Below are 10,000 nucleotides of genomic sequence, written 5' to 3' on the forward strand. Positions count from 1 at the left end.
ATAATGTTTGACGTTGTTGTCAAGTCTGTTCAAACTACTGTCACTTGCTCAGATTCTCCCTCTCTTTCCCCTTGACTCTTCCCCTGGTCTTGACTTGCTGCATTAGAGATGAATAGAGAGACCCAGTATTCCCTCAGCAGCCTATGGACATTGGTCATAGGAGCTATCTCTCTTCAAGTAGACATAGACACAGTGAGACACAGAGTAGAGTAGAGTAGAGTAGAGTAGAGTAGAGTAGAGTAGAACATAGTAGAGTAGAGTAAAGTACAGTAGAGTAGAGTAGAACAGTATGGTAGAGTACAGTAGAACATGGTAGAGTAGAGTAAAACATAGTAGAGTAAAGTAGAGTAGAACATAGTAGAGTACAGTACAGTACAGTAGAGTAGAACATAGTAGAGTAGAACATAGTAGAGTACAGTACAGTAGAGTAGAACATAGTAGAGTAGAACATAGTAGAGTACAGTACAGTAGAGTAGAGTAGAACATAGTAGAGTAGAACATAGTAGAGTACAGTACAGTAGAGTAGAACATAGTAGAGTAGAACATAGTAGAGTAGAGTAGAATACAGTAGAGTAGAGTAGAACATAGTAGAATACAGTAGAGTAGAGTAGAATAGAGTGGAGGAGAATGCTGGGAGTCTCAGAGTAGAGTAGAGTAGAGTAGAACATAGTAGAGTGAAACAGAGCCGATCAGAGAAGTGTAAACTTGTGGTTGTTGTAAACACTGCTGTCCCTGCTGGTTGAATTAACACAGCTTCCTCTAATCCAGCTAAGCTTTACTGCTGGGCTGCCTCTCCCCTTCTTCTTGTCATCCCTCTCTTCTCTCTCTCTCCTTCTTCTTGTCATCCCTCTCTTCTCTCTCTCTCTCCTTCGCTTCACACTCCTGCTTTCCCCTCCCAGCCGAAAGCCCCTCTCTCTCCCTGACCCTGTGTCTCTCTCTCTCTCCCTGACCCTGTGTTTCTCTCTCTCTCTCTCTCTCCCTGACCCTGTGTCTCTCTCTCTCTCTCTCTTCCCCTCTCCTCCTTGTCACAAGTTACAGAGCTACTTTGAGGCACTTGAGCGTGAGAGCGTGGGGTTGGGGGTTGGGGGTGGGGGGTGGGGGTGGGGGGAGGGGGTACCAGATGATAATTCTCCTCAAATCCTGACAGGCAGGTTGATGTGCTGTCTGCAGGGGCCTTGTTCTCTGGAAGTATCTGCATAACCCCCCTCTACACACACACAGACACACACACACACCACAACCAACTGAGACTGACTTACCTGTAGAGACCCCCCCAATTGCCCCCAGGCCTTCAGAGGCTAACCAATCACAAATTCATTTACTTCAACGCTTCGGGGGGAAAACGATGCATTTTAATTGTATTTTTTTCTTTCTTTAGGAGTAGAGAAGGATTATTAATTTTCCAGCATGCCCTAAACTAGACATGTCAGAGTGCGTGCGTGCGTGCGTACGTGTGTGCGTGCGTACGTGCATGCATTAGTGTGTGTGTCAGAGGCTCGGGTTGTGTGTGTCTAACACCTCTGCAGGGGCATGGCTAGCATTAGAGTGTTAGCATGCAGAGAGGACAGGAGAGGCGTGTTAATCAGAAAGCGCTGCATGGCTCTTTTCCTTTTCCTAGCCGCATTAGCCGTTATGCTGTTTTCTGCAGCGTTGCGCTTTCTGAGGAAGAAGTCAAGTTTGATGCTTTCATCAGAGTGAAAGTCGATCTGCTTGTGTAGTAAGTGTCTGGAGTGGCTCTATGAATATTTCAGGGCAGGTCAGGGTGTTCCGTTTAGGGAATGTTGATATCCACGCGATCGCTACGGTTACCTCAAAGTACCTCAGAGCTTCTTTAGAAACGTTCATTCCAGGAAGGAAAATTCACTTGGTAGGTTATTTTTTCTCTCTCGTCAAGTCTTTCAGCGTCGGGCACAGAGGAGGACATTGTTAGTGTGACCTCCACACAGACACACATATACACACACACACACACACACACCTTGGGGGCTAACACAAGACTCCAGGGCTCAGACTGGGGTATTGGTTCACTGAACCGCCTCTGCTACATCGTCTGAACCTGGGTCCCCTCAGCCGTCACTGGCCTCCAGCCTCCTCCTCCTCCTTTCTTTCTTTCTTTCTTTCTTTCTTTCTTTCTTTCTTTCTTTCTTTTTTGTTTCTTCCTAGCCTAGGTGTTAGGACCATCTCTTACACCGTCTGAACCAGGGCCTCCAGCCACCTCCACATGTATTTATAGACTCTTTCTTTCTTTCTTTCTTTCTTTCTTTCTTTCTTTCTTTCTGGCCTAGGTGTTAGAACCACCTCCAGCCTCCAGATGTATTTATATAGTTCAGACACCAGAGTGACGGAGGTGTCCATTAGTGATCTCTGTGACTCCTTCCAGAGAGAGAGAGAGAGAGAGAGAGAGAGAGAGAGAGAGAGAGAGAGAATCCATCTCCAAAGCCAGAGGCAGCTTGTGATGAATACCTCTCTGAAGGACCGCCAAACCCAAAACAAGTGCTAAACTGGGAGTGAGTGTGGGGTGAAAGCCTGCTTGGGCCTTTTACGCTGCATCAAAGAAGCATGGCATTGGGGTTACGTGTGTGTGTGTGTGTGTGTGTGCGCATGCGTGCGTGTATGTGTGTGTGTCCTCTCACTTTGTCAGTGAGAGGAGTGTGTAAGGAGGTGAGGTACCAGGTGCCAGCTGTTAGATTAGTGCGGGCAAATCCGGTTAATGCGGTGGCATCGCCACAGCAACGGGCGCCTCCTCAATGCTAATGTATTCAGGGAGCCAATGAGGACGTTTTCTCCTTCTCCTCATCTCATTCTTACAATCCTCTCTTCACTGGGTCACTGCCTCTTGACCCTGTGTGTGTGTGTGTGTGTGTGTGTGTGTGTGTGTGTGTGTGTGTGTGTGTGTGTTGTTGTTTCAGTGCCATACAGACACAAGATAGTAGTAGTCTGAGCCACAGCGGAGCTCACAACACAACCCTGAAGGCATTTAATCAAGGCTTTTCATTTAATCCAGGTCTTTCGGTGTGTGTGTGTGTGTGTGTGTGTGTGTGTGTGTGTCTGTGTGTGTCTGTGTGTGTGTGTCTGTCTGTCTGTGTGGAGCCCCAGCTGGTGGTTAAATATTTGGGAGATCCGACGAGAGGCCATAAGCTGCGTGGCAACGGGGAGGAACAACTCCAGTTGTAGGGGATTAGTTCTGTTTTAGGGTATTAGGTCTATTCCCCTGTGTGTGTGTGTGTGTGTGTGTGTGTGTGTGTGTGTGTGTGTGTGTGTGTGTGTGTGTGTGTGTGTGTGTGTGTGTGTGTGTGTGTGTGTGTGTGTGTGTGTGTGTGTGCGTGCTCCCAGTGGTAGGAAGACAGCTCTGTATGAAGATAAGACAGAAGAGGCTGTGTGAATGAATAAAGAGATCCTGTTTCTGGGTCAGTGTGTCGGCAATCTTACTACCTTCTTAGCACTGATTGAATACACACACACGCACACACGCTTACGCACACACACACGCTCACGCTGATAAACACATGCGCACACACACACATATACGCGCTTACACACACACAACCACATTCTTACACGCACACACACATACATACACACACACACACAAATGGAAAGGCTCTATGCACAATTACAGACTAACTCCACTAACTCCACTAACTCCAAAACAGCACAGTTGTGTTCCTGCTCTTTAGTTAACCTGTACTTCATTATGAAACATCTCTATCTCTTGGACGGCTGCTCAGACAACAATAACAGTCCCAGCTGTGTGTGTGTGTGTGTGTGTGTGTGTGTGTGTGTGTGTGTGTGTGTGTGTGTGTGTGTGTGTGTGTGTGTGTGTGTGTGTGTGTGTGTGTGTGTGTGTGTGTGTGTGTGTGTGTGTGTGTGTGTGTGTGTGTGTGTGTTTGTGTGTGTGTGGTAGTTATGACAATCTGGGCACAGCAGCCTCATTAAAACCATTAACATTTAAGAAGCAGCTCTTAATGGGGCCTTCAGAGAGGGGGGGGGAGGAGAGGGAGGGGGAGAGAGAGATGGAGGGAGAGGGAGGAGAGGGGGGACAGAGAGAGAGAGACAGAGAGAGAGGGGGGACAGAGAGAGAGAGACCGAGAGAGGGGGGAGGGAGAGAGAGAGAGAGAGACAGACAGAGAGAGGGGGAGGGAGGGAGGGAGAGAGGGAGGGGGAGGGAGGGAGAGAGGGAGGGGGAGAGAGAGAGATCTCTTACCTTACCCAATGTCACATCAATAGTGTCCAGCCCACAAATTGTCCACAGTATTATTACAACAGTGTCCTAAAACTATGTTGTTGATTTATTTCCTTTTACGTCAATTTAATTGAGTTACCAGTACTCAATGGAGTTGACTGTCACGTGTATATTAATTCAATGTTGACATGTTGTGTTTGTGTTTTCAGAATCTGGAACGGTACAACCAAACTAACAAACAGTTCCATGATTACGCCACAAGGTCTGAAGCCAATATCAGGTACGCATAGGTTACCAGTCTACACCTGTTCACACCTGTCTACACCTGTTCTCACCTATCTACACCTGTTCTCACCTGTCTACACCTGTTCTCACCTATCTACACCTGTTCTCACCTATCTACACCTGTTCTCACCTGTCTACACCTGTTCTCACCTGTCTACACCTGTTCTCACCTATCTACACCTGTTCTCACCTGTCTAAACGTGTCTACACCTGTTCTCACCTGTCTAAATCTGTCTACACCTGTTCACACCTGTCTACACCTGTTCTCACCTATCTACACCTGTTCTCACCTGTGTACACCTGTTATCACCTGTCTACACCTGTCTACACCTGTTCACTGCAGGTTACTACTGTATACACCCTGAAATACAGTAGATACTATAAACCTCTCAAAGGAACTGCAAGATGTATGAGGAACAATGTACATGAAGGGTCATGTAGAAGAAGAAGAGTGGGATGTAGAACATGGTTTCTTCTTCTCTGTTCAGCTGTATAATGAAGCCGCAGGTGTGTAGTCTTGTCTCCCAGCTCACAGGGGGGTTACCCCGCCGCACTGTTCACTGTAATTGACAATGTTGTCAGGATGTTAGAGGAACAACACGTACACGTACACACACACACACACACACACAGTGGTCTAGAGAGGAACAACACACACACACACACACACACACACACACACACACACACAGGTCTACCCAGGAGACTACTGGGGCTGAGCTCCGGTTGCCATGGTGATGGGCTGGCTCCTTTAGACTCAGTTCAGCAACACCCAAGATAAGAAGCATTCTGCATTCTCTCCTGGTAATGAAACACTGCTGTCTGCTTTTATCAGAGTCATGTTTCCTTGAACCCAGGGGTATTTGAGGTGCACACACACACACACACACACACACACGCACGCATGCATGCACGCACGCACGCACACACACACACACACATGCATAGTCACTCGCACGTAGAGGCACATACACACGCACGTGCACACACACACAGACACACACAGGTACACACTTTTCCCCTAAAGTGTCAGATTTAATTCCTTTCCACCTGAATGGTACATTCATGCACAAGCAATCTTAGCCATCTTTTCTTTTCCATTTATTTTTCCGACCAGTTAAAAAGCAAACATTCCCTTGAGCAAAGTCCTGTAGCTAATCTAATTAATGTTTAATTAACCTCCTTGATTAATCAGTGTTTAACATTAAATTTTCCCCTTAATTCCTCATTTTTCTGGGGAATGTTAATTAGGAGAGTAGAAAGCTCTCACAATTGACCTCTTGTTATTCAGAACAGGGAGACCTGTTCACTCAGTGTCCATCAAATGATTATCTCCTATCACACAGCCTAACTGTTTAGATGCCAGGTAATGTGTGCTAATATCCCATGTATTTACCATCTGTAATGTCTGCTAATATCCCATGTATTTACCACTAACGCGACTCTTTCACTGAGTTGGTTTCCTCTCAGTCATAGATACCCCAGTGACTACATGTCCTGCTATAGCCCCCTGCTTTGTTGATTTGGATGATACAGGAGAGCTACGTTATGTTTAGCTGGTCTGTATAAGAACAGCTGTTAGCAACCAGCTAGTCTGTTTAAGCTACAGTTGTTAGTACAGTGCTGTTTAAGTACAGTTGTGAGCAGCTAGTTTAAGTACAGTTGTTAGCAGCTAGTCTGTTTAAGTACAGTTGTTAGCAGCTAGTTTAAGTACAGTTGTTAGTAGCTGGTCTATTTAAGTACAGTTGTTTAGTGGGAGGCGGGTTTTGCATTTCGACATGAGTAAATACGATAAATGCAAACGATCGCTGATGCTGTAGAATGTTCAGTGTAGAACAATGACAACGTTCTAGAACTTAAACGCTGTAGCAGCAGCAGCAGCAGCAGTCCAATCAGTGACGAGTGTGTGTTAATCCCCCAGGTAGCTAGGGGGCGCCAGAGAGCTCTCCTCTCCTCTTGTATGTGATAGTGGAGAGAGAGCATGGCAGCAGGTTAGGGACTGCTGCACTCCCTGGCTGTGTTTGAGGCCCTCTCTGCTGGCTGTGAGCCTGTGTTTGAGGCCCTCTCTGCTGGCTGTGAGCCTGTGTTTGAGGCTCTCTCTTCTGGCTGTGAGCCTGTGTTTGAGGCTCTCTCTTCTGGCTGTGAGCCTGTGTCTGAGGTTCTCTCTGCTGGCTGTGAGCCTGTGTACCTAGGCGTGCTGTGTGTGTGTGTGTGTGTGTGTGTGTGTGTGTGCGTGCGTACGTGCGCTTGTGTTTGTGTTTGTGGCTCCCTGTAGGCCTCTTAGGAGGGATTGGAGCGGCTAAAGTCACATTTGCGTCTTAGCGTCTGATGTAGACAGGAACTGATTCCCAGGGAGGAGACATGGCGTTGCGCTCTCGGAAAAGATGGCCAGATATGGGGGAGATTCTTCAGTAAGTGTGTGTGTGTGTGTGTGTGTGTGTGTGTGTGTGTGTGTGTGTGTGTGTGTGTTCCCTTGCTGCGTATGATAACGTATCAGGCTTAGATAGTGTCCTTCCATTGATGTGGTTAATCTTCTAGAACCATCCCATGCCTCCTCTGGTCCTGTAAGCCTCCAAGTTGAAGGTTATGACACTGGGCCATGGAGGACTGGGAGGACTGGGGGGACTGGGCTGGGGTAAGGAGATGTAGGGAAGAACTAGGCCTTCTAGTGGACCAAAAACTTCAGTAAAAATACAAACACTGTCAATTGTAAATTTGTGTGTAAGCCAGGTAAGGATTTTGAGCAGGGCTGGCTGTAAGTCTTTTGGCCGGGGAGGCGAGTGGCCTATATTTGTATTAGTTGTACATTCCCTGAGCTGAATTGCAGCAGAGCTTAAGGCAGGCTGTGACTGTGACAGTGACTAGTATACCACACTACCTGTCTCCCACCTCCTCCCTCCCTCCCTCCCTCCCCCCGCCCCCCCTTCCTGCCCCCTACGGGCCTGTGTGATGTTTTAATCCAGGTTTAATCCCTGGCAATGAGAGGTTTGGCAGCGGCCTTGTTCTGCTGTGCCTGTCATGCATGTGTGCACAGCCAGGGGAGGCTGGTGGAGGTAGAAATCGGAGGCTGGGCTCATTGTAACGCATGGAACAGAATGAGGAATGGTATCAAACGGAATGGAACTCGCGTGTTTGATACCATTCCCAATTCCGTTCCATGCGTTACAATGAGCCCGGCCTCCGATTTCTACCTCCACCAGCCTCCCCTGGAACACGCTGTATTAGCCCAGCCTGGCTGTAGCCCCTTGAGACCCCTGGCTGCTGGAGCATGACAGAGCTAAACCCTTATCTCTCTCTCTCTCTCTCTCTCTCTCTCTCTCTCTCTCTCTCACTCTCCCTCACTTTTACTGCTTTAGGCCTCCCCATCTCTACTACCTCTCTCTCTTCATTTCTGTCTTTCTCTCTCTCTCCATCTCTCTGTCGCTCACTTCTACCACCTTAACTGTCTCGTGCGTGTGTGTGTGCGTGCGCGCCTGTGTGTGTAGAAGGGTAGAACAGACAGATCTGATAGTTCTCATCATCTACAGGCGTTGATGGGCCATTCACAGATATACCTACTTGTCTCTCTCTCTCTCTCTCTCTCTCTCTCTCTCTCTCTCTCTCTCTTCCTCTCTGTCACTCATTTTTCCCTAATGAACTCTGCTGCCCACTCCAAACTATTAAAACGTTGCAGTGAGTAAAGACAGGGAAGAAGAGAATGAAGGAGGGAAGAAGAGAATGAAGGAGAGAAGAAGAAAGGAAGTCGTACTGGTCAGCAGAATAGTAGCCAATTAGCTGTGTCCAGCTACCTATGGTAACACTGGTAACAGATGTCCTATACAAGAGGGGCCAGAGCTTTATTTCCTGAGGAGGCTCAGGTCCTTTGGCATGTGCAGGACTCTTCTGAACATGTTCTACCAGTCAGTGGTGGCCAGCGTAGTGCTGTACACAGTGGTATGCTGGGGGGGGCAGCATCAAGGAAGGTGACACCAAGTGGCTGAACAAGCTTATTAGGAAAGCTGGTTCTGTCCTCTGTGTCACCCTGGACACTGTGGAGGAGTTGGCCAATAGGAGGATGAGGACCAAACTCCTGGCCATCATGGACAATCCCTCCCATCCCCTACATGACACTTTGGCAAAGCAGAGAAGCTCCTTTAGCAACAGATTATTACAACCACGTTGCACTAAGGAGCACTATAGGAGATCTTTTCTGCCTGCCGCAATAAGACTGTACAACTCCCTCTCTCTCCCTCTCTGATCTCTGGTTGGACAGAACAACCAGTTGTATCTCAGCGATCCATTGCTCTAGTCTAACACACTTATCCATTGCTCTAGTAGAACACACTTATCCATTGCTCTAGTAGAACACACTTATCCATTGCTCTAGTCTAACACACTTATCCATTGCTCTAGGCTAGCTCAATGATCCTTTGCTCTAGTTTAATAGTAAGCATTAGTTTACTGTTCAGCACCTGATCAGCCAGAGGAGGATGAGTCCCCCTGGAGTCTGGTTCCTCTCTAGGTTTCTTCCTCCGAGGGAGTTTTTCCTTGCCACTGTGCCCTATATTTTTCTCCCCTCTAGGGAGCGTTTTCCTTGGCTTACTTTTGGGGGTCTATTGTTTGGTGTTAGCTCATATTGCTGTATTATATTTATAGTTTCGTATTGTTCTTGTTGTGAAGCACTTTGTGACATTTGTCTATGTAAAAAGTGCTATACAAATACTTTTGATTGATTCATGGTCCTTTGCTCTAGTCTAGCTCAGTGATCCTTTGCTCTAACCTAGCTCAGTGATCCTTTGCTATAGTCTGGCGCAGTGATAGCACTATATGTACTGAAACACACAACTATGTAACTCTGTTTCTGGGAGAAACACACAACTATGTACCGTACCGTACGTGACACTGTTACTGCACCAACGCCCCTAAGGCTGAAACATAAACATATGGAAAAAAAACAACAAAGAAAGAAGAAAAGAAATAGAAAACCATCGCTATGACGACACCGCTGTAGAGCTCTCTGTTCGTCGTCCATAACCGGGCTGTCTCGAGCTCACAGCGGCTGTACAGGAGCTATAATTGAGTCTGTCACGCATAAACGATGACCACTTAGTAGAGGTCATGAGGATTGCTGCTCTGACATCTACAGGTATTACTTTCCCTGCTCTGACATCTATTACTCACCCCTGGAACTGTGGCTGAAAAGAGAGAGATGTGAGAGAAGAGAGGGTCGTCCTTCTGATCCAGGGAGGAGGCTGGCGGAGGCAGACATCAGACGACTGGCTCATTGTAATGCATGGAACGGATTGGGGGAATTCCTCATTCCGTCCCTTGCATTACAATGAGCCTGTCCTCCGATTTCTACCTCTGCCAGCCTCCCTTGTCCTCATCCTTTTACCCATGAGGCAACGGTGTAGGAGACAGCCTGGACATTCCTGTAATACAGCTTCCACTCTCTCACCCCATCCCACCTAACACCTGCCTGGGTGTGTCTGTGTCTGTGTCTCTGTCTGTCTGTCTGTGTTTGTGCGTGCGTAGGTGTGTGTGTGTATACGG

The 10,000-nt window shown here is 47.5% G+C and overlaps 2 protein-coding genes across 3 annotated transcripts in view; both read left to right on the plus strand.

Annotated features, from left to right (window-relative positions):
* Positions 1-10,000, plus strand: part of hdac7a (histone deacetylase 7a) — a 532,558-nt gene that overhangs the window by 84,478 nt on the left and 438,080 nt on the right. The gene's annotated exons all lie outside the window — the stretch shown is intronic.
* chchd6a (coiled-coil-helix-coiled-coil-helix domain containing 6a) overlaps positions 1-10,000 on the plus strand; it is a 38,537-nt gene that overhangs the window by 13,490 nt on the left and 15,047 nt on the right. Inside the window, exon 6 of the mRNA XM_083675770.1 lies at positions 4,393-4,463. Coding sequence (XP_083531896.1) covers positions 4,393-4,463 — 71 coding nt within the window. The remainder of the gene's footprint in view (positions 1-4,392; positions 4,464-10,000) is intronic.

The sequence above is a fragment of the Argentina silus genome (genome assembly GCF_951799395.1).
Source record: "Argentina silus genome assembly, chromosome: 8".
NCBI classification, from domain to species: domain Eukaryota; kingdom Metazoa; phylum Chordata; class Actinopteri; order Argentiniformes; family Argentinidae; genus Argentina; species Argentina silus.